At 36.3% G+C, this 26380-nt stretch overlaps 1 protein-coding gene across 2 annotated transcripts; it reads right to left on the bottom strand.

Moving 5' to 3' along the window:
- Positions 1–1843: 1843 nt before the first annotated feature.
- CYP97A3 (cytochrome P450, family 97, subfamily A, polypeptide 3) lies at positions 1844–24928 on the bottom strand. 2 transcript variants are annotated; one of them, XR_014338199.1, is made up of 17 exons: positions 24683–24927; positions 24382–24565; positions 22107–22323; positions 21903–21974; positions 21699–21809; positions 21349–21540; positions 21039–21200; positions 19981–20076; positions 19800–19901; positions 12830–12862; positions 12639–12719; positions 12439–12521; positions 11107–11238; positions 6413–6453; positions 3198–3258; positions 2995–3060; positions 1844–2224 (listed from the first exon to the last, which is right to left on the bottom strand). XR_014338199.1 is itself a non-coding variant. In XM_082883446.1 (16 exons), exons 1-16 carry the CDS (start codon positions 24816–24818, stop codon positions 2051–2053), a joined length of 1902 nt encoding a protein of 633 aa, XP_082739572.1. In that variant the 5' UTR covers positions 24819–24928; the 3' UTR covers positions 1844–2050. The 2 variants fall into 2 exon arrangements, 1 of the variants encoding a protein (XP_082739572.1); XM_082883446.1 differs by lacking the exon at positions 6413–6453 and having other exon boundaries at positions 24683–24928.
- Positions 24929–26380: the final 1452 nt, after the last annotated feature.

The following is a 26380-nucleotide window of genomic DNA, read 5'->3' as shown; positions in this document are numbered from 1 at the left end:
AGCTTCAAGTCAAATTTTATTATTCAATTATAGTTATGAAAGAAGAAGGGAAGCAAATACATCGTTATGAAATAAGAAGAGAAGCAAATCCATCATTATAACAAATTTTATCACTCAATTAGGAAAATTAAGCAAACCTATAATTCTTATTGCAAATTTTCTCATTGAATTGGGTAAAGTAAGCAAATCTGTTATTGTATATCAAATTTTATCACTGAATTAGCAAAATTAAGCAAATCTATCATTGTATAGCAAATGAACATGAAGATGTGATTATTATGAAGTTGAATATCAATCATAAATTAATACCGTATGATACACATTGAAAATAGCTTCAAATCGAATTTTATAATTCAATTATAGTTATGAAAGAAGAAGGGAATTAAATCCATCATTATAACAAATTTTATCACTCATTTAAGAAAATTAAGCAAATCTATCATTCTTATAGCAAATTTTCTCACTGAATTTGGCAAAATAAGCAAATCTGTTATTGTATAGCAAATGAACATGAAGATGTGATTATTATGAAGTTGAATATCACTTAATTATAATTATAAAAGAAGAACGGAAGATGAATACGACTCACGTTTGATTCGCATGTTTGTTGAAGACGAGCTAAACAGAGAATATAGATCGAAACGGTGGAAGATTTGTTGGGGATCTGTTCAGAATTAGAATATAGATCGAAACAGAGGTGATTTCTTTAGAAACGATGGGAGATTCAGGGAAAATCTCTTCGTTTGTTTCGATTTCCAAATCGCAAATCGCCTCAGAATATTTTCCAAATTAGAACAATTGAGAAGGAGCGTGTGTGTCACGCGCACAGGGGAGAGCTCGTGATATCTTCTTTGCTTCACACATGTGGTGTGACATTGAGGGGTAAAATTGAAAACTGAAATAGGACAGGACTTGGTGGGTATTAATTTGTTTCAATGGGACCGGCTGGTAAGTCCCTCTTTGGATTATTGGATTGGGGCTACAAGTTTAGTAGTTCCTTAGGCCATGTTTGTTATCCCTCTTAGATGATGAGATTAGATTAAGAGTGAGGTGAGTCCTACTTAAATCGTGTTTGGTTGGAAAAACAATTATGGAACTAGATTAACAATGCTCTATGAGATTGTTAATACTCCCAAAGGGTGGGATTAGTAATCCTATGGGGGAGGTGGGATTCACAACCCGATCCCATGGGATTGAGAGTGAAAAGACAAGACTACCCTCATTTTACAAAAATAATAAAGTAATCATTTGTATAATGAAGACTTTTAAGTAATTTTACACATCCAGTCATAATCAACTAATACCACAACACTAGTACACAAACAAGCCCACTTTATCTTACATCTCCAATTTGATATTATCACGCTAATAATTTCTTCATTCAATCCCACCATATTCATAATTTCATTCAACCTGCCAAACAAATGAGACCTTAGTCTTGGCTTCAAGTTTAGCCGTTCCTTAGTCTTGGCTTCGGCCTCCTTCATAAACCCTCCCCCCCCCCCCAAAAAAAAAAAAAATCTCATATAAAACTAAAATATTTAAAACTATGGTATTTCTCCTTTATATGAGAGTTTTTTTATTTTTTTTATTTTTTATGGAAACTTTATTAAAAGGCTAAAATATTAGAATGTGGATTGTTGAAACTTTATTAACATAGGAGGGAATCTGAAATTAAAAGTCAAAGCAGATAGGAGGATAGTGCAATTTCAAAAACTTGGGGGACTTTTTTGCAATTGTTATAAACCTCAGGGGAGGTTAGTGTAATGTACCCACACTAAAATTATCAACTTAGGTTAGTCCCATGGTATTAAAGCTCTTGTAATAGACATGGACTCAGGTATGCCCTGCAAGATGATTCTCTCACTTTACAATTGAAATATTTTGACATTACAAACATGATGGCTTCAATTCAAATGGCCAATAATGTGTTGTACTAAAATTTGAAGTATATATATTTTTTCTGCTTTACATCTTTCCATGACGTCAATAGAATCTGATATGCCAAGTGTGGCTTGAATGATGTGACAAAGCTATAGATAATGGTAAATTAGGAATGAGCATGAGAAACTCCAACTGCTGGGTCCATTTCAGAAACACTCGCAGAATCGATTTTCAATATCGGCATCACCAATTCAGGCATTACAGGAGGTTCCATCCTTCGGGTAACTGTCATCTTCAGCCCTTGTGTTGTGTGGATTGTTGCTCCTGTAGTCATTTCAACCTGCAAATAGTTTGATTCTTCAATTAGACTTTGTTAGATATATATAATGAAAAATCAGACAAATTTTGAGCAACCAGTGTCAGTTGATAATGTTAGTGTGTTTTCTACTTCAATTTACAAAAAAAACTTTTGGTGAGTTTCCGGAAGTGGTGGCCAGCAGTGGGGGTGGACAGTGTCACCGAAGGTCACAGGGTGGCCAGATGTCACAGGCAGTGACTGTCTGATTGCCGGAGTCCGCTGAATAGTAGTTGAAAGATGGCCAGAGCTCACCGTAGGGTAGCCCGTGGTGGGTGGTTGTGGCAGCAGTGAGTGGTGGGGGAACGAGGAACGAGTGAAATTTTGTCTCGTAAACAAGTGAGAACACTTTTTTTTTTCGTTTTAAAAGAAAAAAATTTGAAAATTTTGTAATCAATTTCATATTTTTGGAAAAATAAAAAATAAAAAATTCTAGTTTAAAAAAAAAAAATGAAAAGAAAAAACATTACCGAACAAGGTTGTCTGCAAACTAGGGCCACACTGTCATAACAATAGAAGCCCATAAAAAGCTTTACTAGCTTCACTTGTATTATGTCATTTTTACAAAAAGAAATTAGTGACATATAGAAGTACTAAATCAAGTTAATAAGAGTTGGATTGAGTCAGCTAGTCTTTACTCTTACTAGCAAACTCTCAAGCCTCCTCATACCATGTTTGCAAAAATGTACCTAAATATCGCAGAGTTGACCAGTAAGGTACTCTTGACATAATATAGAATAGAAAACATGACTTACCGGAGGTGCTCCAAGAGCCAGTTGAAAATTGAATCGCCGAACAAGCATGGTCACTGCTACTACATTCTGCAAATCAGATGTTAGTTTGGAGTTCTGTTGATCCATGAGAATCAAACATGTTTTTTGTCATCAAATTCTTATCCAAAATGAATACTTGGTGCACATCATGGCAGTAAGTTATCCACTAGCTTTAGAGTACTTGCCTCAAATGTCGCAAACATGTCGCCAACACATTTTCGCGGTCCTCCGCCAAAGGGCAAGTAACTGAAAAGTAAATCCCAGAATAAGGAATTGTAGTAACTGAAAACATCATGTAGAACATTCAAAAAATTCACAGTACATGAGGAAGAAAAGAAACGGGACAGGACGAAAAGAACATGAATAGGTAAACTTTTCAACCTACATGGTGGTGTGAGAGCAGTCACAAATTTCAAATTCATTTATGTGACTACGCCAGCAAAACTTTTGTGCATTTCCTCGTAAAAAGATCCACTATTTCCTGTTTTTTCTTAAATCAAACCAAGCCTTAAGTCCCATAAAATGGGGTCGGCTACAGGAATCCTTCTTCTCCATGCGGCCCTATCAAAGGCCATTTCGTTAGTCAAATTAAGTAGATTCATATCTCTATTTACAACGCTACCCGACGTTAAGCTAGGCCTACCCCGTCTCCTAACACTTCCATCTACCGTTACAGCATCGCATCTCTTCACTACTGCCTCTGTTGGTCTCTGTTGAATATGACCAAACCATCTCAATCGATTCTCTCTCAACTTATCTTCTATTGGTGCTACTCCCACCCATTCCCGAATACACTCATTCCTAATTCTGTCTTGTTTAGTCTTGCCACACATCCACCTTAACATTCTCATCTCAGCCACACTCATCTTACCTACATGTTGTTTCTTGATTGCTCAACACTCCGTCCCATACAACATTACTAGTCTAATAGCCGTTCTATAGAATTTACCCTTAAGTCTAGTGGGTATTCGTTATCGCACAGTACCCCAGACGTACTTCTCCACTTATACCATCCCGCCTTAATCCTATGGGCCACATCCGCATCAATCTCCCCTACTATTGTGATAATCGAATCTAAATAACAAAAATGTTCACTCTTAAGCAGCTCTTGGTTTTCAATCTTCACTTCTCCTCTGCTTTCATTGTTACTGTTACTAAATTTACACTCTATGTACTCTGTCTTAGTTCTGCTTATCCAGGATCCTTTAGATTTAAAAGTTTTTCTCCAAATCTCCAACTTTGTATTAACTCCTTCTTTAGTCTCATCCACTAGCACTATATCGTCTGCAAAAAGCATACACCATGGCACGTCATCCTGGATATTTCTCGTCAATTCATCCATAACTAAAGCAAAAAGATAAGGACTTAAGGTAGATCCTTGGTGTAACCCTACAGTGATAGAAAATTCATTTGTCTCTCCAGCAGGCGATCTAATAGTGGTCACCACCCTTTCATACATGTCTCTAATCACATCAATGTAACTTTTTGTCACCCATTTCTTCGCTAACACCTACCATATTATATCCTGGGACACTCTATCATATACTTTCTCAAGGTCGATAAACACCATATGAATGTCTCTTTTCTTTTCTCTATACTTTTCTATTACTCTTCTCAAAAGATAGATCGCTTTCATTGTTGACCTGCCTCGCATAAACCCAAATTGACTCTATGACACCTCTGTTATATCTCGCAATCGGCGTTCTATCACTTTCTCCCACACTTTCATTATATGACACATTAGCTTGATTCCTCTATAGTTGCAATTCTGGACATCTCCTTTATTCTTATAGATTGGCACTAAAATACTCTTCCTCCACTCATCTGGCATGTTCCTAGTCAACAAAATTTTACTAAACAACCTAGTCAACCAAGCAACCCTCTTTTTACCCAAACACTTTCAACCTTCAATAGGGATATCATTTGGTCCTAAAGCCTTATTTGATTTCATCTTCTTAAGAGCAAACTCCACTTCAAAGTTCTTAATCCTGTGATAGAACCTATAGTCTTGATTTATCGTATTACTAGCTATTTCTTCCCCTATTGACATACCTCCATGTTCCTCATTTAATAGTTTCTCAAAATAGTTCTTCCATCTTTCCTTAATCTCTTCATCCTTCATCAATACCTTAGAATCCTCACTCTTGATGCACTTAACTTAATTAAAATCTCTTGTTTTCCTCTCCCGTATCTTAGCAAGTTTGTATACCCTCTTCTCTCTCTCCTTACTATCTAGTCTAATATATAGGTCATCATAAGCTTTCAGCTTAACCTCTCTCACTACTTTCTTGACCTCCTTATTAGCCAATCTATAGCTCTTAAGATTTTCCTCAATTCTATCATTTTGCCACATTTTAAAGTACTCTTTTTTTGCCTTAACTACCACTTGAACCTCTCCCCTCCACCAACAAGTTTCCCTAGAGCTAGGTCCCGTTCCTTTCGACTCTCCAAGCACTTCCCTTGAGATTCTCCTCATACAATTAGCCATCGAGTTTCACATAGTGTTAGTGTCACGACCCCATTCCGCCCCTAGTAGAATGGTGCCGTGATGACCAGTAATCCGAGATTACCAAAGGCCAACTTACAAAAATTCACACAACAATCAGAGTATACATATAGGGCCTACATGTGCGAAAGCAATATATTTAAATCTAAGTAGTCCATAAGAGCAGTGCATAGATCAAATGAAATGACATACATCTTAACATGGTTTTACAACTTGGATACAAATAAAATAAAATACATATTACATCTTGATCAAAAGGTTTCTCAAGCCAACATATACAAAAGAAGTGAATTAAAACTAAGAAAACATAATCTTCAAGAGGTTAGCAAAATGAATCCAAAACAACTTGCAAATAACATCTAGGCATCACTGCCTTCTTGATCGCAACCTACATATATATAAGGAGGGGGTGAGCTTGGATACTCAGTGAATGATATTAGTAATAAAGGTTTAAATGAATGATATCCGAGATCTTTATCAAAACAATACATAATCATAGCTTGTAACAAAACATGGGATGAATCAAGTTCATTAATCAAATCTTTCAAATCTTCTTGGGATGTTTAATAACATCTACATAATACATGGGGGATGACATTCCGAACAAAACAAGGGAATAATCGACCCGGAATCGATTAGACAAATCCACCCGCACAAGGCCGTCGATGAGGCCATCCGTACAAGACCGTCGATGGCAGAGATCTCTCAAACATGGTACTACATGGGTTTAAAGTCCCCTTGCATGGGAGGACTTTCCAAGAATGTCATCAAAACAAGATAATACTTGATACAAAAACTAGGGATAATCATTCATGCTTGATCAAATACTTATCCAAAACGAAGCAAAGCTTTATCAAAACTTTATAATATAGCTCTATTAAAAATACCACTCACATGGCTCTTCGGGTGTAAGGATTAAGGCAAGGATCCAAGACCTACAAATACATAATAAAGTCTACTGAATGCACTTCAAGAAGACAAGAAGAGATGCTCAAAGATGGATATGAAATGCATTCTTAAAACAAGCTTTTCATGAGTGCAAATGATCCCGACATTTCTTTCCAAAACCAAGTCAAGAAAAGTAAAACATGCTGGGAGTTAAATCACTGTTTTTCATCTAGGGAAAACATGCTGGATACCAACCAGGGCTTAGAATAGATGTACAGAAATGATTTAGGCAAAAATGACCTAGCTGGGTGAACTCAGGAGGTCTTGGCCGAGGTCCCACACCTCTTGGCCGAGGTGTGGTTACCTAGGCTTCGGTGTGCAGCTGCCTGCTGAGGTGTTACAAGGTGCCGGCAAGGGTGTACCATGGTCGGCCTAGGTGTGAAGTGGTTAGCCTAGGTGTGCATGCAAGATAGACTAAGGTGCAAGTGATCATGCAAGGTTGGCCAAGGTGAGATACGATACTTGGCCTAGGTGTGAGATCTAGGCAAGAGTGGTTTCAGTGACCACACCTGGAGAAATGAGGTCTGGAAATCTGGGTTTCCCCCTTGAAGAACATGAAGAACATGAAGAACATGAATGCTAAAATCATAACTTCTTTATTCAAAATCTGAGATTTCATAAGATGAGTTTGAAAACATGAACCTGGGTACCCATACTTGAAGATCTTATGAAAACAAACACAAAAACATGGATCTTGATACAAGCTTTCGGATCAAAACATGGTTTTCTTTCAAGAACACAAGAACATCATTTTCTCTTTCTAAAACAAGCTTTAAATCAATGCATGGCTCATGAATCATGCTAGATCAGGCAATGTGATCGGATTAATATAAAGAACAACAAGAGTAGATTAAGAATCTAACCTCAAAACACGAATCTAACGGTTCAAGGTGTGAAGATCAAGCTTGGAAATCTAGTTCTCTCTCTAAGAACTTCTTCTTCCCTCTTCCTAGAGCTTCTCTCTCTATAAAGGCAAAGATATGACAAATGATGTGGGTTTCTCTACTGCCAGCAGACTTAACCCTCTGCTGGGACACGTGGCAAAGACTGGTTGACTCTCTTAAAAAAGGTGACAGAATGACAAGACAAGTGTATATAACAAGTAAGGTGACATGGGCACTCCGGCATGTAATGATCTCGGATTAGGACATAGGCTTCGGCAAGTAAGGTCTCAATGATCTCGGCTAGGAAGGATAACACTTGGCCTAACTGTGCCACACCTCGGCCTAGATGTGCCACACCTCGGTCTAGGTCATTCCAGTCCCGGAACAAGATCACTAGGTGCAAGGATCAAGGATCTAGGACGCCTAGATGATAACATCTTGGCCTAGATGATACACATCTCGGCCTAGGTGATGCACATCTCGGCCAATATGCCAAGGTGAAGGTGGAGGTCAACCAAAGTGATTCCAAGATGGTCCTAGGTTTAACATGACCTAAGCTTGGCATGACCTAGGCTTGACATGACCTAGGCTTGAGATAGCAAGGAAAGAACAAAGCATGCATACAACACTTAGGCAAATCACATAAGCACAAAACAAGACAGGGACCTTTACTTAGGCAAAACAAGTCAAAGTCTACAAATGCAAGCTTAACAAGACAAAATCATGCAAATGCACATGAACATGACTAAAACATGAATGTGGGCTATTACAGTTAGTATCATCTTCCAAGTCCCAAGTACCTTCCTTATCCATTCTATTCTTAAATATTTCTAATTTATCCCCTTTTAGGTCCCACAATCTCGTCCTACGATGCCCACCATCCTTCTTAGCTTGGTATTGCCCTTTAAAACATAAATCTAGTACCAAACTCCTATGTTGAAAGGCCAGGCTCTCTCCAGGAATCACCTTACAATCATTGCATTTTAGGCAGTCCACTTTTCTCACTAAGAAGTAATCTATTTGGCTCTTAACTGACCCACTCTCAAAGGTTATCAAATGCTCCTCCCTCTTCTTATACATAGTATTAGCCACCACTAGGTCAGAAGCCAACGCAAAATCTAAAATACTCTCTCCAGCCTCATTTTTGTCACCAAAACCATATCCACCATGCACCCTTTCATAGCCTGATTTATCTATGCTTACATGACCATTAAAATCTCCACCAATAACCAGATTCTCTCCTACGGGTATCTCCAGTAAGATCTCATCCATTTGCTCCCAAAAATCACTCTTAGTCTGATCATCTAATCCTACTTGAGGGGCGTACGCACTAATAACGTTCACTATATTCCCTCCAATAATTAGTTTAACTAACATAATCCTATCCCCTTTCCTAATGACCGCTACTACATTCTCCACAAGACCCTTGGCAATTAAGATTCCTACCCCATTCCTGCGTCTATCCTTACCACTATAATACAATTTAAAACCGGTATCCTCAATTTCCCTAGCTTTCTCACTCGTCTACTTAGTTTCTTATACGCAAGCTATACTAACTCTCTTCCTAATTATAACATCTACCAACTCCGTCATCTTATCAGTTAAGGTTCTTATATTCCAAGTGGCTACCCTAAACCGATAGTCTTGGACTAGCTTCTTTACTTGCGCTCGTCCAGAAAAACGCAAGAACCTTTGCCCATTTTTCACCGCACCCAGGCGTCGATGCAGCACCCCTTGCTTACTTTTCGAAACACCCGGGGGCAGGCACAACGCGTCACTTGAGGGAAACGACCTAACATTTAAACGATTCAAAGTAGGATTCATTGTCATAAGGGATCCAAGCGGCTTTTTACGTGTTGGTTGTCGGCTACCTAACACAGAACCCTCCTCCTTCACCCGGGCTTAGGACCGGCGGAGTTGTTAACAACCCTGACAGAGTTATTTCCTGTTTTTTCCTAATGAAAGAAAAAAAATTTATGCTTTCCACATGCTAGTATTACCAAAAATGAAGAGAAAAAAGCAATATATTAATAAATAAATAGATAATTAACATCAAAATAAGACAATGTAATGATTCATTTTCCATTACTTTAATTTCTCACTTCTTTTCTGCCACCAAAGTTTTTCTCCTTCAATATTTAATCATAACGATCGCAGTGAAGTATAGAGATGCCTCTCTCTAATCTGCCTTAACCGGATCTTCAGCACATGCTAATCATTAAATGCCGCCCCCCCCCCCCCCCCCCCCAAAAACCAACTTCAGCGCAACATTGTGCAGATAAGGGCTGACAAGTGGCATGATATGGGGGAAGAAATGGGAGAAAACTGTGTAAGGCATAAATGTCATTTTAGAATATTAACAAGTCACATTTTGAACAAAAAATCAAGTTTTCACGAGTGGGTCTCACGTGCTGTTAGTTTTTTGGTATTGACCCAAGGAGGTTCAATGTCACATACCAAATTGGCCTAACCACAAGGGGAGAAAGTCTATTTTTATTTTTATTTTTATTTTTGACAAGTCACAAGGGGAGAAAGTCAAATGAACCCCTTTTTTGGGGAAGGAGGGGGGCGGGGTGTTGCTTACTCTGCATTTGCGGACCTCAGAATCTAGACCAAATTGACAATCTCAAAAATTATGCTTAGTGCAAAACTTGCACATGTAAAGCATACAACAGAATTGAATTGGAAACATGCAAGGCCATTAAAAAGTAAATCCATGCTTCATACATTGGTAATTATGGTAATTCAAACATAGAAATAAATAATGGCATTTTTTTTCCTTTAAAAAAAATATGTATTTTAAGGATTGACTTCTGTACACAGTCCTTGGCTTACTTTCAGAAGAAGCATAGTAAGGCAATTCCCTATTAATCAATTCTACCTATCTACCATTTTACTTATTCTTTGAGTCAATTGGCAGAATTTTGTACAAGGCGGTGTTACGGCAACCTTTTTACACAGGAGCTTCTATTTACACACCACAAAACTTCTCCGTTCATACCAATTTTTTGTTTGAATATCAATGACCAAACAAAAATCCAAGGTTCAAATATCAACTACTGAACGAAAACCCAGATTGGTTTGATTATCCAAACAATTAATAATTGTTAAACAATTGATATAATCCGATCAATTAATAATTGTTCAACAATTGATATCCAAATAAACGATTTTGGTTCGGTGGTTGATATCCAAATAGACAAAATGGTGTGAGTTGAGAAAAAGATGGTGGGCAAATATAAGCTCTCTTTTTGCAACTCCCTGTTTCTTTTATTTGGTTATATATAAATAGCGACAAATTAAAACTTTCTTATCCACTTATGGTCTGTAGAAAGCGCCCACATGTTAGTATTGTTATTTTTAATAACATTTTATTGACATTACATTAAACGTTTAGCTGACCAACAACTTCAATAATTTTGTTAATAATAGTTTAGTCCGTTTGCATATAAAAGAATTCAACAACTTTTAAGACTTTAAATGCTTATATGACAAACTGGAAGACAAGATTAAATGGCATAAATAGAATGATTTCAAACACTGGAACTAGCAGAAATAATGATGTACCTGCCAACACCCTTGTGGCAAGTTAGCATGCAGCTGCAACTTAGGTAGTAGTGAGGAAAGGTCAGGGGGTCGAATTGATGGAATAGCGACAGCCCCTTTAAGTGGTACATATCTGTACACTAACTTTACTAACAAACTAACAACTCTAACTTCCTAGAATGTTGACCCAAAAAAAAAAAAATGATGTACCTGAAATTTTGGTTTGTCTCATTTGGATTAGGTCCATCTAGAGGCCATCTTTCAGGATTAAACTTATCTGCATCTTTCCAATGATTTGGGCAGCGATGCAAGTTCCAAACAGAAATAAAAATATCTTCATCTCTGGCATAAAAAGATGAACTTCAACATTTTAATAAGATTCTCATTCTTTTACTTAAAGCACTAGAATACTGAAAATTTGCAATAAAAAATTGCAGCAACGACAGATAAAAATCATAAATGAAGAATTGGGGAACATCAGATACCAAAATACGAGTGTGAATTTTTACAATTGAGGAGAAAAAATAAAGATGAATTCCGAATATTACAACGAAAAAGATGAGTGTGAATGATTTAAAACATTTATTGAAATGGAATCAGGCCCAAACCTCAAATACAACATGTAAATGCATTTGGGAGTGTAAATATATTATTCAGGTTGTATTGATGAGTCACAGGACAAGATGATAAACAGAAAAATAATACCGAAAAAAAGAAAGAAAAATCTTCATGAATCTAAACACAAAACCTTCAAAAAACCTTGCATCCAAAATTTACCAGAATTCCCAACTTGTTTGGTTTAACTCACTTTTCAAAAAATTGAGTTTTTAGTTTTCCGTGTTTTTTTTTTTTTTTAGTGACTTCTTTTTAATTTTACACTTTTTTTCAAAAAAAAATTAGGTACACCTAATCTAGATACACTAAACAAATATAATATTTGTAAATAAAAAAAAATATAAAAAATTACAAAATTCACCAAATTCAAAAAATTCAAAAAATACAGAAATTCAACACATTTTCGTTTTTTGTTGTATTCAATGAATTTTTTTTAATATTTTTGTACAAATTGTATACTTTTAAGTATACCAAGATTAAGTTGATAAAAAAAAGTAAGAAAATTTTGATTAAAATATTTCAAAAAATCATTAAAAATACAAAAATCCGAATTGAAATCTTAAAAAACTGTTTTTGAAAACTCCAAACCAAATAGTAGGAAACCCTCATGTGGAAACCCCCCTCACACATGAGAGATAGGCAACAAAGTAGATGCAAACTCACAAACATAAAGGGATGCAAACAGACAATATTACAATTGGTGAATGACACACAGTATCAAATCCACAATCTTCTTGTAACCAAAGCTCTAATTCCATAATAGATTTATCACATGCCCATCATATATCAAATGCTCACATAGTAGATGACTTAATAATGATAGGAATGAATTATATATATGTGTCTGTGTGTGTGTTTGTAATACAGTCGAAACACATATATATAAGCTAACCATATTATTTGGATTGATTAGTATTTAGATCTAACCTTTTGATTGGATACTTCCCAAGAATGTCATCTTCAAGAGAACGACGGATCAAAACAGGAGGTTGCGGATAGAGTCTCAAGGACTGGAAAGATAGAAGGAAAATAGATAGTTAAATAGAGAGATATGAACACTAAAGTTGCAAAGTAAAAAATATTCACTATTTCAGTAACAAAAACAAGATCAACACACATATTCTTACTTCATTGATTACTCGTGTGGTGTATTTGAGTTTCTTCATGTCCTCAATGGTTGGAAACCGGTCTCCTAGAACCGAATCAACCTACAAACAAGAATATAATTTAAAAACCAGGTCATATTTATTTAAATTAATCAAAAAGGACAATATTGATAATATCACAGTGCTATTAATGAGACAAGTCAGTAGTTTACCTCATTTTGAAGCTTGGACATGACACTAGGCTCCTGTAGCCATAAAAAACGAAAAATAAGAGAATTTTTATTTAAGTTGACATTCATGCCACCAGAAGAAAATGTTATATTAGCAAACCTGGTTTACAAAGCACACATGAAAGAGAAATATGCTTAACAAAATAAACAAACATAAATAGATTGTTGGGCCACAGAGCCTCTGATTCCCCTTACTGTGCAATCACCAATAAAAATAAAAATAAAAATAAAAATAAAGACAACTTTAAGTGGTTCAGAAAAACCTACCTACCTCCATGGATGAGAAACAATTTCATTATAATCAGAGCCAAATAACAGTGGTAGAGGTCTTAGACGAGATAAATACAAAACACTCAAACAATGCCCTAACCTAAGCCATGTGGCTACCGGCTGCCCACCATGGTCACATTGATGTTAAGAGTCCTGCTCATTCAGGTGTTCTCCACCTCAAATCTCACCACTTACAACCCTCATTAGGCTTTTCTCTAATAACTTTCAACTAGATACATAGGTGCATTTTTATAATGTCTTTAAAAGCCAAGTTTCTTGTTGGACAAGGAATATAATAACTCAATATCCAAATTTCCTAAAAATGAACTCTATAAAGTGATCCAAAATTACATATAAGAATTCAAGATGCTATTTGATATAGATATATATAATAAAGTGTTTAAGACTTATAGGAAAGATAATCAAAAGTGTTGTATCATTAGCTTATCTAGGCGCAGATTTAGAACCTGTCAACAAGGAAAGCTCTGATACCACTTGTTGAGGTACCAAGCAGGCAAGACACTACTATGACTTCTTGGGCCCAAAAGCTTTTATACCAGTAGCTAAGTGCCAAGCACTTCTCTACCACTTAATACGTTGTGAATCGAGAATACAGACCAAGATGCCCACAATGAAATTAATTTGCAAAATACCTACATGCTGTGAGTTTAGAGATGATGATGATAATAATAATAATAATAATAATGCATTAAGCTCTAATTATCTACAATACAAGAGTTGGTTTACACAAAATAAATAGATAACAAAGCCCTATAACCTGCCTATATACATGGATAAAGTAAGGCCAATCCACTATAGACAAAAAATTATAGATGTGACAGATATACAGAACACATAAAACTGACACCTATACTCAAGAGGCAAGCCCCTCTAGTAATAGATTTTTCAAGCAATTCCAACCATAGATTTCTCAAAACAACTCTTGAAATAAAACAACTAAACTGGAATTAGAACTTGAAATAAATATAATAGAACTGAAAGCACAAATGGTCCCTGTATAAGAAATACAAAATGCTCATAAGAGAACTACCAGATAGTTTATGACTGCTATATGATATATGTGTAAGAATATATTAGTTGAGTTATTATTCTATTGTAATTATTCTATTGTAATTATTCTATACCTTAGGGCTTCCATGTAATTATTAATCTTCATTAATATAAAAGGGAATGATATCACAATCCCTAGCCCATCCCTTCGTTGCTTTTCTCCTCTTCTGCCAGCAGTCCCTTTCTCAGACACAGTCGTCGGCAGTCCTTTCTCTCCCACAGTCCAGTCAGCCCCTCACCCAGCCACCTACAGTCGACCCAAAGCTCTGACCCCCTTGCACAGGTCTTTGGCCCTCCTAGGCTCCCTGACAGCCTCTTAGGCTCAGACGGTTGTCTCTCAGCTCTTCTAGGGGTCTGTCAGCAGTCTCTCTGGCCTTCTAGGGGCCTGTTGGCAGTCCTTCTGGCCTTCTTGCCCCCTGTCGGCAACCCCTCAGGCCTCCCCCTGCCGAGAGCTCTTCCTTGGTCCTCTGCCTCTGTCAGCCAGCCTCTATTGGATTTCGTCTTCTGTCTATAATGTTTGTTCCTTAAACATTCTTTAAACAGCTTTGACCTAAAAAAAAATTAAAAAAATCTGGATTCTTAGGCCTCGTTTGGCAAAAGACTATTTTAGCCAATTAGTCAAAAAGTTACTAAATTAGCCAAAAAGCCAACAACCCATACCAAAAAGTCAAAGATTCTCTTTTCTCTCTACTTTTTGCACATCTTTTCGTAATTAGCCAAAAAGTCATCCCAAACATACAAGTTTTTTTTACCTACCTTTTTAGCCAAATAGCCAAAAAATTACTAAATTAGCCTGTTCCCAAACGAGGCCTTAATTCTTTATGTTTTTCTAGTTACTATTGTGCTTATATTCTTCCACCTTCCAGGTTTGTGATTGGCACTAGTTTTGTTGAGGGTTCGGTCGTACAGTATCCATGGCAAATTCCACCAGTGTGTCCACTACTTCTCAGACACCTCGGAGTGAGAGTTCCATTATACCTACTACTATGACTGATAACCCCAACCCTAGTCTTAAAATCACCACCTCTCTATTTAATGGTCATAACTATCTAGTGTGGTAGCAGAGTTTGACTATGTTTTTGAAGAGTAGAAGGAAGATGGGGTATGTTGATGGCAGGATACAGGCACCCAGCACCACTAACCCGGGTTATAACCAATAAGAGATTACCAACCCTTTGATTATGAGTTGGCTTATTCATTCGATGATACCAGAAATTGGTGAGGGCTACTTGTCTATAGATTCTACCTAGGTTATTTGGGATACTGTAGTTGCCACCTATTCTCGCAAATGGAATTTCTTACCAGCATTTGAGTTGCGCCACTCTATTGAGAGCTCTGTTCAAGGGGAGCAGACTATTCTCCAGTACTTCACCTTTCTCACCACTGGCTGGAAATGCCTTGATCACCTACAGGACTATAAGCCTGTTTGTACTACTAATTCAGTCGAATACAGGAAGTTCATTACACAGGAACGAATCTTCAAGTTCTTGGTAGGTCTCAATGTGGAGTATTATCCGGTTCGGAGTCGAGTTCTAGGTATGGACACTCTTCCTTCCCTCCAGGAGGCATTCGCCTATGTCCAGAATGAGGAGAGGCGCTGGTCTACTTTGATGTCACCTGTCTCTACTGACCGCTCAACATTACTGTCTACCCCTAGAGATGGCCTCAATCTATTCCTCCGTCTGCCGCCAAGGGGTCTATATGCTACGATTACTATCGCAAGTCGTGGCATAATCGTGAGATGTGTTGGAAGCTTCATGGGACTATCCGGGGGTTGCGGTGATCGGTCTAGTTCTACAGGAGGTCAGTCAAGCCAGTCTAGAGGACGCGACTCTCATCCACGGGCTTATCAGTCTAGTGCCGTTAATACACTTGATTCTACTTCCGCTTCCATTGGCCAGGCTTCTGATGGTCTCTCTGGCATAACTACTCATGAGCTTGAGGATGTTCTGCGTCACTTGTTGGACCGCCGATCTTCTATTGCTTTTAGTACATCTTCCTCGTCGTTTGCCCGTTCAAGTAACTTAACCTCTTCTTCTCGTGTTTTTCTTTCTCATAAGTCTTTGCCCTGAATTATGGACTCTGGTGCCTCAGATCATATGTCTGGGTCCTCTGACCTTTTCTCTGCCTATAAGCCCTCTTCAAATCAGAACAAAGTTAAGATTGCAGATGGTACTGTATCTTTTATTTCTGAGAAAAGTTTAGTCAATGTCACTCCTACCATCCCTTTATCTTCTATTCTCCATGTTCTCAATTTTTCTATTAACTTGTTATCCTTGAGTCCTATTACAAAGGATTTGAATGGTAGTGTGATTTTTTTTCCCAATCATTGTCTTTTTCAGGACCTTGTCACAAGGAGAACGATTGGCAGTGGTAGTGCAGAAAATGGTCTCTACTTCCTGGATCAACAGGGCAAGCTTGCTCATTCTTCCACCACAAGTCCTTCTACTAAAAGGATTTATGGTTGTGGCATCGGCGTCTTGGACATCCTTCTTTTTATTTACTTAAGCATTTATTTCCATCTGTTTTTGCAAACAATAATGTGTCCGAGTTTCTTTGTGAGCTTATCAACTTGAAAAACAACACAGAGTTTCTTTTGCTCCCAGTTTTAATAAAAGTTTAGTTCCTTTTTCATTAATACATTCTGATGTCTGGCGTCCATCTGGTATTGTGTTTGTGAAAGGTCATCGATGGTTTGTTACATTTATTGATGATTTTTCTCGCACTACTTGGGTGTATCTCATGAAAGACAAAAGTGAGGTTTTCTCTATGTTCCGCAAGTTTCATAAGATGATTTGCACTCAGTTTGGGGCCACTATCAAAATCTTCCGTTCTGATAATGGAGGGAATACATAAATTCTGGGTTAGGGTAATATTTTTATGCCCATGGCATTATCCATCAGACCTCTTGCACCAATATCCCTTTACAAAATGGGGTGGTGGAACACAAGAATTGTTATCTTCTTAACATGGCTCGGTGCATGTGTTTTTCTACGAGTGTCCCTCGGTCCTACTGGGGCGACACTGCTCCTATTGCTGCCCATCTTATTAATCGTCTTCCTGCCTAAGTCCTCCTAGGCTCCGAGTCCTTATTTTCTATTCCACCCAAAATGTTTGGCTATGTCTGTTTTGTCCACAACCACTCTCCTATTCGTGGTAAGTTAAGCCCTCGCTCCCTCAAATGTGTTGTCCTTGGGTACTCTCCTACTCAAAAGAGGTATAAGTGTTGTCACCTTCCTTCTCGTAAGTGGTTTGTGTCCATGGATGTGTCCTTTTTTGAGTCCCAATCCTATTTCTTGTCCTATCTGGTGTCACAGTCCTCCCTTCAGAGGAGCCTTGGTATGAAGTGATTCCTATGATTCTTGTGGTGGAACCAGTTGTTCTTGCACCACCACCTCTTAGTGGGACAACAGAACCCAATGTCATTAAGGATAGGGAAGGGCAAGTTTATATCAGGGACAAAGACAGACAAAAAATTAACTGGATACAAGAGACCATTTTTGCTCACCCACTGCCATCTCCTGCTTTTGATGAGAGTCCAAGTACCTTTGAATCTCTTAAGTCCACTGATCTTGATACTCCTATTGATCTTGATGTTCCTATTGCCAAGAGAAAGGGTGTGAGATCTTGTACTCAATATCATATCTCAAATTTTGTGTCCTACTCTCATTTGTCATCCTCATATAGAACTTTTGTGTCAAATATTTCCTCTATTAGCATTCCTAATCATTTTTTAGGATGCTCTTGCTACCTCTAAGTGAAAACTTACCATGATTGAGGAAATGAATGTATTTAGGAAGAATGACACTTGGAAATTGACTGAGTTATCTAAGGGAAAACAACCTGTGGGATGCAAACGGGTATATATTGTGAAACACAAAACAGATGGTTCTATTGAGCGTTACAAGGCTAGACTTGCGGCAAAAGGGTTCACTCAAACATATAGCGTTGACTATCAGGAGACCTTTGCACCCCTGGCTAAGATGAATTCAATCAGAGTACTTCTCTCTCTAGCAGCTAATCTAAATTAGCCACTTCATCAGTTTGACGTAAAGAATGCCTTTCTCTATAGTGACCTCGAAGAAGAGGTATATATGGACATTCTTCCTGATTTTGAGAATCATCAAACAGAGGGTAACGTATGTCGGCTTCGGAAGTCATTATATGGTCTCAAACAGTCTCCAAGGGCTTGGTTTGAGAGATTCACTTAGAATATGCTTAAATATGGCTTCAAACAGAGTCAGGTAGATCACACCTTATTTGTGAAACATTCCTCACGTGGTAAGACTACAACGCTCATTGTTTAAGTGGATGACATAGTTCTTACAGGTGATGATAGTGAGAAAATACATTTGTTGAAGAAATATTTAGCGAGTTTGAAATCAAAGACTTAGGGAGTTTGAAGTATTTTCTGGGAATTGAACTTGCTCGCTCTGAGGATGGGATATTTATCTCACAGAGAAAGTATGTGCTTGACCTATTGAAGGAAACTGGGATGCTTAGCTGCAAGGCCTATGACACTCCAATCAGAAACTAGGGGATGATGAAGGAGGAGCAGCTGTTGATAGGAGAAACTATCAGCATTTAGTGCGTAAGCTCATCTACCTGTCTCACTCCCGTCCTGATATTGTTGTTGTTGTCAGTGTAGTTAGTCAGTTTATGCATGCTCCTCATTAGATTCACTTCGAGGCTATCATAAGAATTTTGAGGTACTTGAAGTCTGCTCCTGGTAAGGGTCTTTATTTTTCAAAGCATGATCATCTTCATGTGGAAGCCTATACAGATGTTGACTGGGTTGGATCAATAACTGATAGGAGATCGACTTCGAGGTATTGCACCTTTGTTGGAGGCAACCTAGTTACTTGGAGGAGTAAGAAACAGAATGTGGTTGCCAGGTCAAGTGCAGAAGCTGAGTTTAGAGCTAAAGCACAAGGGGTGTATGAGCTCTTATGGATCAAGTTATTGTTGAGTGATCTAGGTATTGATCAGACGGACTCCATGCGGTTATACTATGATAATAAGGCCGCCATCAACATCCCTCACAATCCAGTTCAATATGATGAGACAAAGCATGTTGAGATTGATCACCACTTCATTAAGGAGAAACTCACTAGCAGCATAATATGTATTCCATTTGTGCAATCTGGTGAACAACTCGCTGACATCCTCACCAAGAGAGTTGGGAGTAAACCATTGCATGACATCCTAGGCAAGCTGGGCATGAGAGATATCTTCTCACCAGCTTGAGGGAGAGTGTTAGAATATATTAGTTAGGTTATTATTCTATTGTAATTATTCTATGCCTTAGGGCTTCCTTATAATTATTAATCTTCATTAATATAAAAGGGAATGATATCACAATCATACCCTAATCTCTTTTCTTCTCTATACTTACAATATGTTAATAATTTTAAATTACCTCAATAAACACCTGAAAGAGTAGCTAAAATAGATGTTCTAAAATCTATAAATTTTCGTATGTTTTGTGACAAACTTCAATCTACAAAACATGTAAGCATGCATGCCAATAATGAAAGGTCATGTATTATCATAATATAAACACAAAAACCAGCTCTGACTAAGCCTCGACTAAACAGGCCCGTCTATGTACCTTTGAAAGAAGATAAAAAGTCCATGTCAGCACTGCAGCAGATGTTTCATGTCCAGCTATAAGCATTGTCATCAAATCATCACGGAGTTGCTTGCTAGAAACCTACAAATAGGCCCACGGAAAATCTCAAATCAGTTGAGTAGGCAACAAACACTTTCATGACAAATGAATAATGTCATACATCATCTCCTGATGCCAACAGAAAGTGGAGAATACTAGGATCTTGTTCATTCATGTACTCCTCGTGAAACTGCAACTCCTCTTCTTCTACCATCCTCTGCAATTCCATTATGGGGTGATGAGAGATCAAAATGAAATTAAGCCACAACTTGTAATTGAAAGATCCCTAATACTAATCAAAACATTTATGTTGCGACCATACCACTCTCTTTATTCTTTAATTTTAAATTTTTACTTTATTTATTTATTTATTTTTGGGTAAAAATCACAACCACAAACTCAATATAGGAGTATTTCATAATTTTTTATTTTAAAAAAGAAAAACAAGATAAAAAAATTAAAAAGAACAATTTTAAACATGCTCAAGTAACCAGAAATTCATGGTAATCAAAACAGGCACAATGCTGTTGGATGGCAGATTATGGCAAAGCAGGATGTATCTTTACTCAGATGAAGCACATATAATTGATTCAATATTCACAAACTTACAAACCTATAAAATGTAAGTAAAAGAATGTTAGTAGCAAATTTTGTAGGCTTAAAGGATCTAAAATTGAAGAAAAATTACATTTTATTGCAGATTGCAAGCTCTTATATAAAATAAAATTGCACTTACTATTTTTTACTTCATATTGTCAATGCTTATTACTTAAAAATATGCTGAAGCACAAGCACAAGCACACGCACATCACCCATAATTGTTTATTTCAAAACAGTAGCCAGTTAACTACTTTCCAATTTGAAATGCCAAAACTAGTCATCCTACAATAGTGGTATGTATAATAGACCCAAAAACAAACCCTAGTATGGGTGGCTTCTGGCAAATCTTCAATCATAGATATTTCCATGTATATCAAACAACAAGGGGCTGGGTCAACTATTCAATCAAATGATATTGATCATGTTTCTCATCTCTTCTCAAGAAACAAGTGGGCTATTTCTTTACAAAATTGTGCTCAATTTCATATGTGGCACATATGTATATGACAATTATACACAAAGGAAGAACAAAACACTACAACTATACAATACTCCCACAACTGACATTGAAATGTTCACCTTACACATTGCAATCAGATCATCAAGTGTTTCATTGATCAGCTTGAGTGCAGCAGTGACCCTTTTTTGCTGTGGTGATATGTCTTTGAATATGGGAATATCCCAGTATGGAAGTGGTGCAACACTTCGATCTTCTGCTTCTCGCAAGACAGTGTATACAGCCTGGCCAAACCAAAATATAAAACATAAATGCATGGTTTGTTAGCTTTAACTAAAAAAACATTAGCTGAACATCAGAAAATAACTGACACTTCAAAAACAAGAAGGAAGTTCAATAAAATAAAGAAAATATGCACGTAAAAGACAATACCTCAACTATCCCAGTATCATTTGTTAACGAATCAAAATCATAATTAAATAATGCTTTTCCGATAATATCCAATGTCAAACGAGAGAAAAGTGATTCCATCTCTACGTCTTCCCTGTTGGATGCGGCAGCATCAAGCTTTTGGCACAGTCTATCTGTAGCTTTTCCAAATAAGCTAATCATTGCTGCAACATACTAGAATTGGAAATTGCAAAAGGATAAGAACAGTACAAAATGACAAGATTTTATCTTTGGATAGAAGCTGGGACAATAAAACAGGTAAAACTCAAGGAATTTATACCAAGAACAAAACAAAAGGGAACCACAGCAAACCTATGAAGCCATCGTGATACCTTTTGATGCAATGCTGGGACTATAGCACGTCGTCTAACACGCCATATCTCCCCATCAGCTGGGATAAGACCCTTTCCCATAACAAATTCTAAAATTTCTGCCAGAACACCCTGAAGACCGTGGAGATAGAAAGACAATTCAAAAATTGACAGCAGATTCCTGATTGTTAAATACATAAAGATTTGGCAACCCTGTTGCTTTACCTTTGAATAAGCCTTTGAGTTGTCCCTTAATATATGTTTCGCGATGGAAGGATCAGAAACTATCAAAAAGGACTGCAGCAAACGTTTAAAAATGACTTATCAAACACTTGTATCAGACAGACACTTTTGCTCCTAAAGTTTCATAAGATTTAATTATTCCCATTTCAAATGGGAAAGGACACAAACAAATAAGAAGAATCACACCTTGGGCCCAAATGTCAACCTGAAGATTCCACCATAGGTGAGGAAAAGCTCATAAAGGGGAACAAAGAAGGCCTCGCTCCGAATGGCACTAATTGCACCCTTTGCCTCAGGAATCTTAGGATAGTCTTTGGGAGCATCAATCCATTTAAATAGGAACTCGAGCATGCCACTAGAAATGCCCAGCTTTGACAAACCGCTCTTTATAAGAGATGGAAAACTTACTCCAAAGCAAAACACAAATGAAACGAGAAACTCAATAAGAAACTAAAAACCAATTACACGCGTTTTCACAAAATATAATAAATAAGAAAGGGCATCAGAAGATTTTAAAAAATAAAAATTAAAAAATTGTACACACTTGAAAAAATAACAATTTTAAAACACCCTAGTGATACTTTACATAGACAAACCAAAGAACAACAATGGCCTCCTTTAATTGTGCCGTTTAACACCAAAATTTAACTATACCTAGATGATTCTTTTACTTCAATCAGTGAAAGACAAACCAATCATCCAGAGAAGCATGACCTGTTGGACAATTTTCAAAAATATTCAAGGTTTTCAAATGGGTTTTGTTGAAAGCGAATGAAAGGATGTTCATTTGTCCCACATTGGACACAAAGGAAACCAACTATTTTTTATTTTTATTTTTTTTTGATAAATAAAGGAAACCAACTATGGGTATATAACTACAAGAAAAGGGGAAGAAAAAAAAAGAGTGGTATCTTAATAAATCAAATGTGTTTGATTCGGTACATTATGGTGCCACCTGTGCACATGCAACGGGGTGAGGGCATCGTGTGATTCAGGGAACTTTGAAACGCACTTTGCACATATGCATTGTCGCTAGCAGTGTAGGAGCCTTTAGTTTTGGCTAGGTAAACCGATCAGACGATTGAAACTTGATCAGAATGATAAAACCTGAATGATGTAATCTGGCCTGTTAGATTCGCTCGCAAAAGTTGGTAAGGGTCATGCCTTATTGCTTGCGATAGGGTGTGAAATCTGGATTGTAGAATTTGAACATTATAAATGGGATGCGATCCAATGGCTACTTAAGCATGACTCAACAAAAGCATCTGTTCATGAGCATTCATGAATTTGTCTAGAAATAGAGTTACGGAACTCTATTTTGAATATCAATTTTTTTGTGCTTTCTATCACCAAATTTCCCAACAGCTTAAGCTATTAAAAAATGGGCCCAACAATGTATATCATGTTATCCAACACCCTCTCTCTCACGGGGAGCTCCATCTCGCACGTGGAGAGACAAAAGAAAGAAATAACCAAATAGTGAAGAAGAAACCAAATGGGGGACAAAATACCAAAAAGCCAACGGAGAGAACCCAAGATCTCTCTCAACATAAGCCTTTGACATCATGTAAGTCACCGATTTTCCCAAAAGCTTAAGCTATTAAGAAAAAGAACCAATAAAGTATACCAAGCTATCCAACACTTTCATCATATTCTTCTTTGTCAGTTAGCATTATCAGTTTATACAACAAGAGAGTTCTAGGTTTGATCAGAGCATACATATTCTGAATCAAACTCCATCGATAAAGTTGCATTGTATCCGGAAGGCATAGTTTTCACAACTTGGTTGAGTACTCGTCGTTCAATCCCAAAGGGGGAAAATATTGCCTACAACACAGCGCCTTATAGTTTCTAGTTCTTCCATTCTTGCTTCTTTATAATTTAAATTCCCACATGACCTGCTATAATTGTACACAAGCTAAGGCTAAATATATATATATATATATAGCTTCTTTAACTTTCAAGGTAACCATTGTCAACAATGTCAATTACATAGCAACGCAGGAAAAAGAAAAGTGCCATATTTTTCCCCCTTTTATTTAATTAATTAATATATACTCTTTCTCCTTGGATTCTCATATAGAAAAAATAATAAACCCAACACCAATATAATAGTCTGAAATGGGAATTTCCTAGACATCTCTCTATGCTAATTTAAGCATGAAAATAATAAGGGTCTTTCCTTTTTTCTTTTTTCTTTTTTCCCCTCTCTTTCCTTTTATGCGGGTACAAGTTGTTTGGGGCAAACTTATGGAGTTGCTTATACCGCTACATCCACCAAATTTTGCTCCGCCCGAATTGAATATCTTTTTGTAAGATATTCAATTCGGGCAACTCGCACGGAGCAGAATTTGGTGGATCAAACATTATTCTAATTTTTTTTGCTTTTTTTTTTTTTTTTTTGAAATCTGCATTAGAGTGTTCGGTGCAGCTTATGGAAAGCGAGGAAAAGGCAACATACCCAGATTGCTCTACAGTGAATTCTCCAGAAGCGATACGAGCGGACAACTCAGCAGGGAGCTTCTCTTCGAGTATGCGGTCAACAGTCTTGACGCCCTTATCGATTGAATCGGAGGAGGAGGAGGGTTCACGCCCATTTGAAGAAGACGACGACGAGCATTTTATGACAGAGCATCGAGAAGTTCCTGCAACCAATTTCAATGTCATGCAGTGAAATTGAAGAGCATTGTTCAAAATAATAATAATAAAATTAATGTATACACACAAACACATATATGCAAACAATCTAGAGAAAGACATACCAAGGATGGGTTTGAGTTTGAGCCTGTTGGTTTGGATAGATGAGGGTACTTGAAAGAGAGGAACATAGGCAGCCATTTTCAGAGAGAGAGATTGATGATAATGGAGTGAGAAAGGGCTGTCAACAAATGATAACATTTGGGGTTGTGTTACTTACACGGCGGTTATACTGCAAAACCGCTAAACAACAAAACTTGGATCTCTCCTTTCGCACTCTCTAGTTAACAGCATCTTCAATCCTTTTCATTATTTTAAACAGCTGTCAATTATTTTATTATATTCTTTAAGTTTCATTTCACAACCATATATTTTAATTAAAAAAATAAAAAATTATTTTAAGTTACCATATCATTTTTTTTTAAAAAAAATTATTAAAATATTTTATTTCTAAACGAGGCCTTAATAATAACAATAAATAATGAGCGAATTACACTAGTCATTCTAATAATTTGAGGTTTATATCATTTTGATCTCTAATTTTTTAATTGTAATATATTTAATTTTAAATCTTATTTTAAATAAAAACAATTAAAAATGTTTTCTTTGCAAACAACGGTTCATTTGAAGGACAAAATCGTCATATAACTTATATAGTGTTGGTTGACTTGTATGTTATTTAAAATGTAATGATTTTTTTTAATGAATAATGTTGAAACTTTCTTAATTATTTAGCTTGGTTTTCAAAATCTATTTTCAGAAATTTTTTCTAAGAAATTAAAAATTAAATTGATAAAAAAAATTAAAATGCATCATTTTTATATAATTTTATATTTTGAGAGAGTACAAATAATTTTTTAAATAAACTTTTTATATTTATTTTCGTTAAATTAATTTTTACTTTTTCAAAAATCAAGCATGACGATGATTTTGATGTCATTATCAAATCAATCCATTAATATATTAAACATATCTATTACATGATAACTATTCAAAAATATTTGTTAACAACATATACAACCATCTATTACATGATAACTATCCAAAACTATTAACAAAAATAATCACTCATTATATGATCATCATCCAAACACATGCTAAAAATTAATTTGGTAAAATATAAAAAAGTAAAAGATTTATTATTTTTATATAATTTTATTTTTGGTGGGTAAAAATTTAAAAATAATTTTTTGACATTTATTTTATCAAACTAGTTTATATTTTATCAAAATGACGATTTTGTCCTTAAAATAGAATAACAATGTTTTTAATTGTTCTTATTTGGAATAAGATTCAAAATTCAGAATCAAAGACATCACAATTAAAAAATCATAGATCAAAATAATATAAGTTCCAAACTAGAGAGACGGTTAATATAATTTGCGCTAAATAATGATAAAATGTTTTGTTTTATTTACGTTGCTTCAATGGTGATTTTACTAAAACATGATTTTTCTCCATTTATTCTCTCTTTCTACTACTGTTTCAAAATAAGAGATGATGTATGAGTTTATAGACACAATAATGTATAATAGAGATGATTGACGGATAATTAAGCAAATATGAGAAAGAAAATGGCATTTTTCCAAATTAACAACCTATTTCCCAAATTAGGCCTAGTTTGGACGGAATTCCAAAACTAGGCTAAAACGTGGTTGTGAACTACGCTTTCATCCTTTTTCTGCTTCTCGTGCGGAAAAAATTGTAAAATCGTAAAAACGTGTCTCCAAACCACGCTTTTAATTAAGAAAGCGTGGTTAGAC

Source organism: Camellia sinensis, chromosome 8 (assembly GCF_055761805.1).
Source record: "Camellia sinensis isolate YWXY chromosome 8, ASM5576180v1, whole genome shotgun sequence".
Lineage (NCBI taxonomy): Eukaryota > Viridiplantae > Streptophyta > Magnoliopsida > Ericales > Theaceae > Camellia > Camellia sinensis.
The sequence above is the reverse complement of the archived record's forward strand: the minus strand, read 5'-3'. Positions and strand labels throughout refer to the sequence as shown.